The sequence below is a fragment of the Bipolaris zeicola genome, assembly GCF_000523435.1.
Source record: "Bipolaris zeicola 26-R-13 unplaced genomic scaffold scaffold_598, whole genome shotgun sequence".
Classification (NCBI taxonomy): domain Eukaryota; kingdom Fungi; phylum Ascomycota; class Dothideomycetes; order Pleosporales; family Pleosporaceae; genus Bipolaris; species Bipolaris zeicola.
Window position 1 is genome coordinate 1 of NW_006912647.1, and position 3,737 is coordinate 3,737.

Genomic DNA, 3,737 nt, shown 5'->3' on the forward strand with positions numbered 1-3,737 from the left:
GATCCGATTGGTCGTTTTCGGCACGTAGGGTTTTTCGGCACACAGGGACAGGCCTGACTACTTAATTTAGATTCTAAGACTCCGATTCCGGTACAAACCGCAGTCTTCCCAGTACAATGTTTAACTAGCGTTGAGGAAATCAATTAGAGTTCTGACGCTCCAAACCGGTTTTACATCTTTAATCAATATTGATTAACTACACCTCTTTGAGTGATAGTCAAAGTAAGCATTAAGTACCAATCCACTTTTGTTAGTTAATCAGATGAGATCTAGCACTACCAAAACAGAAATAGTACCTTGATCAAGCCACGATTATAAGCAAAATGAGAGTTCGAAACAAGGGAACTGAACAGCGTATAACCCTTGATAGATAAGCATATCTGTTCTTCTTGGTAAACCTAAACGGCTGATGCCGAACGAATACCTTTGGGCCAGGAAAGAAAGACCGAAAGTATGTACCTCTAGGCTGCAAGCGATGTCTCCAAGCTTCAGGTAATACCACCGTGACAGGGGTATGTTATGGCGGAATGCATAATTCAAAACGAGTAAACGAGTGATGTTCAAAGCAGGCAGCTAAATTATAAGATGGTTGTTCCGGTGCAGCCACCCAAACTCCGAGCTACGTACAGCTCCTCCGCTAAGGCCATGCCCCGTTCGGCAAGGCCTCAACAAAGTACATCGCCTGAAGGGTAGATATAGCGACTGTAGAGAATGTGGGGAAGGATGCAGCCTGTTTCGAGAGAAAGGTCCGGTAGGGTATACGTATGTCGACGCGCTACAGATATTTGATGGGAATGGGGAGAAAGCTATCTTACAAGCAGTTACGTGTCATGTAACGTCAAAGCCAGGATATATCAGGCACATCTTTATTCTTGACGTAATATATAGCACCTACAGCAAGAGTCGGCTGCAGAGATAAACGGCTTTTGCTACAGTTCTATCGACTATTAGTTGTGGTATTACTTACTCCGTATTATGGCCGGCATATCAGAATGCATCCGTGCCCACTTTCATGTGTCAGTAATCTCCGAGTCGTATACATGCAGCTCTGATCCACAGTTCAGGCTCCACTCTAGAGCTCAGACAGTGCACAGTAATGCTAGAGTAAGCAAATAATAGGCCCACCAAGCGACGGCAATATACCGCTTAGAACCTGTTTGGTTTCTGAATTCCGTTTCGGCTCTATTTTTTTTTCAAACGAAACGCTGTATTAAATACTAGCAATCTATTGGTCAGTTCCCAACGGAGTCGACGAGATGTGTAGTTTTGTTTAGTTCTGCCCAAATAGAGCCTTTAGTGTCCCTTTGAATCCGACCCCCCTGTTTGATTTGTGTAGAAGAGATACCCTGCATTCCGCCGGCATTACGAAGAAGAACGCAACCAGGGGATGAAGCATACCCTTAGTCTTTGCCACATCGTCGAGTGTATATGATAAAGCCTTGTCAATGCTCTTATGAATACGGAGTACGCAAAGCTACACTGTGCCTGCATCTATCTCAAAAAAACTCCCTACAAATCTTTTCTAGAGGCTCAGAAGTATCTGAACTTTCCAAGACTGTCTCAGAGTGCCGAAAAGCCAATACACCTTGAGCTGGGACTCACATAACGTAAATAGCAGTATGGCTGTTGACAAGACAATGCCCATAGCCATCATTGGCATGAACATGAAGTTCCCAGGTGACGCAGTGTCTGCGCAATCATTCTGGGATCTCATCATGAGCGCAAGGAATGTATCTAAAGAAATCCCCGCCGACAGATTCAACATAGATGGTATGTACTCATTCTCTACTAGAATGCACATGTATTACGGGCTCACTTGAACCAACAGCTTTCTACCATCCGGACCCAAACCACCTGGACAGCGTAAGTTCTAAACGACAATTCTACCAGTGGGGAACAAGAATCAACTAATCCTACTAGTTACGCATCCGCTGCGCACATTTCATGGAAGAAGACCCCCGCAGTTTTGACGCCCCATTCTTCAACATGTCCTACGCAGAAGCCTCAGTTCTCGATCCACAACAACGCGGGCTTCTCGAAGGCGCCTACCGCACTTTTGAAAACGCCGGAATCCCCATGGAAACCCTCCCTCGGACACGCACCTCCGTCTACTGCGCGTCCTTCTCCCGTGACGGCGAAACAATAACCGGGCGCGACTTTTCCGCTCAATCGCGCTACCACGCCACGGCCAACGGCTCCTCCATGCTCAGCAATCGCATCAGTCACTTCTTCGACCTGGCAGGCCCCTCGCTAACCGTCGACACAGCCTGCTCTTCGGGCTTGTACGCGCTGCATCTTGGTGTGCAGAGCATTCTCGCAGGCGAAAGCGCAATGTCGCTTGTGTGCGGCGCGAATACATTCATCACGCCCGAGAGCCAGGCGCTTGCGCTCAGCAACGGTGGGTTTCTGAGCGTAGACGGTAAGAGTTATAGCTTTGATGCCAAGGCGAACGGGTATGCGAGGGGCGAGGGCTTTGGTTTCGTGTTACTTAAGCCGTTAGATGCGGCGCTGAGGGATGGGGATGTGATCAGGGCGGTAATACGGGCCACGGGGGCGAATCAGGATGGTAGGACACCGAGTATCACGCAGCCCAGCCAGCAGGCGCAGCTTGATCTGTTGCGGGATACCTATCGCGTTGCCGGATTAAATGTTGCTGATACTGACTATGTCGAGGCTCATGGCACTGCAACACCTGTTGGTGACCCAATTGAAGCGGCTGCTATAGGGCAAGCTTTCCGTGACGGTCGCAAGCCTGATAGGCCGCTTTATATAGGGTCTGTCAAAGCGAACATTGGTCACCTGGAGGGTGCGTCGGGCTTGGTGAGTAACGAATGACTTTCGAGCTGATGTGTGGATATATTTTTCTGACTAGTTTGGTACTCCAGGCCGGTGTCATCAAGACTGTTCTCTCGCTGGAGAANGCAGTGATCCCGCCAATTGCTATGTTGGAGAATGTAAACCCTGATATTGACGTAGAGGGTCTGCATCTGACGGTAAGAGACTGTTGTGGGAATTGGAAAAGTACTCTTCTCATTGACTCGGTCTAGTTTCCTAAAAACCCAGTCCCATGGCCGGCGACAGCAGATATTCGCAGGGCATCCGTGAGCTCCTTTGGATACGGAGGTAGTAATGCCCATGTGATCCTGGACGACGCATACAACTACCTACGCACCCATGGCTTGAAAGGCCTGCATCAATCCGTAAGCGGAGCCACACTTACCAACGGTCACAGCAATGGTCACAGCAATGGACATAGCAATGGACATAGCAACGACCACACCAACGGTCACACAAACGGACACACCAACGGCCATAGCGAAAGCAACAGCGCTCTCCAACGCACAACCCCCTACGCCATCATCCCCTTCTCAGCTGCAGACAGTGACGGCACGAAACGCCAAGCAGAAGCACTTCAGACCTTCCTGTCCTCCCACAAGGCCTCTGACGACGCAAGCTTTCTCCCAGACCTATCCTATACTCTCTCCTCCCATCGGTCCCTACTCTCCTTCCGCTCCTTCGCTGTCATATCCTCTTTTTCAGATGATCTCACAAGCCTCGTCTCGCCCAGCATCTTCAGCAGCACCTCATCCACCCCCGAGCTCTGCTTCGTTTTCACGGGCCAAGGTGCGCAATACGCACGCATGGCCATGGGTCTTCTGCACTACCCCGTGTTCCGCCAAAGCCTTGCTGACTGCGACGCCTATCTCACCTCCCTCGGTAGCAGCTGGTCTCTACTG

At 49.7% G+C, this 3,737-nt stretch overlaps 1 protein-coding gene across 1 annotated transcript; it reads left to right on the top strand.

Moving 5' to 3' along the window:
• Positions 1-1,619: 1,619 nt before the first annotated feature.
• Positions 1,620-3,385, top strand: COCCADRAFT_42242 (uncharacterized protein; the record flags this gene model as incomplete). The annotated part of the gene is made up of 5 exons (XM_007720722.1): positions 1,620-1,770; positions 1,829-1,863; positions 1,921-2,820; positions 2,886-2,944; positions 3,373-3,385. 5 exons carry the CDS (start codon positions 1,620-1,622, stop codon positions 3,383-3,385), a joined length of 1,158 nt encoding a protein of 385 aa, XP_007718912.1.
• Positions 3,386-3,737: the final 352 nt, after the last annotated feature.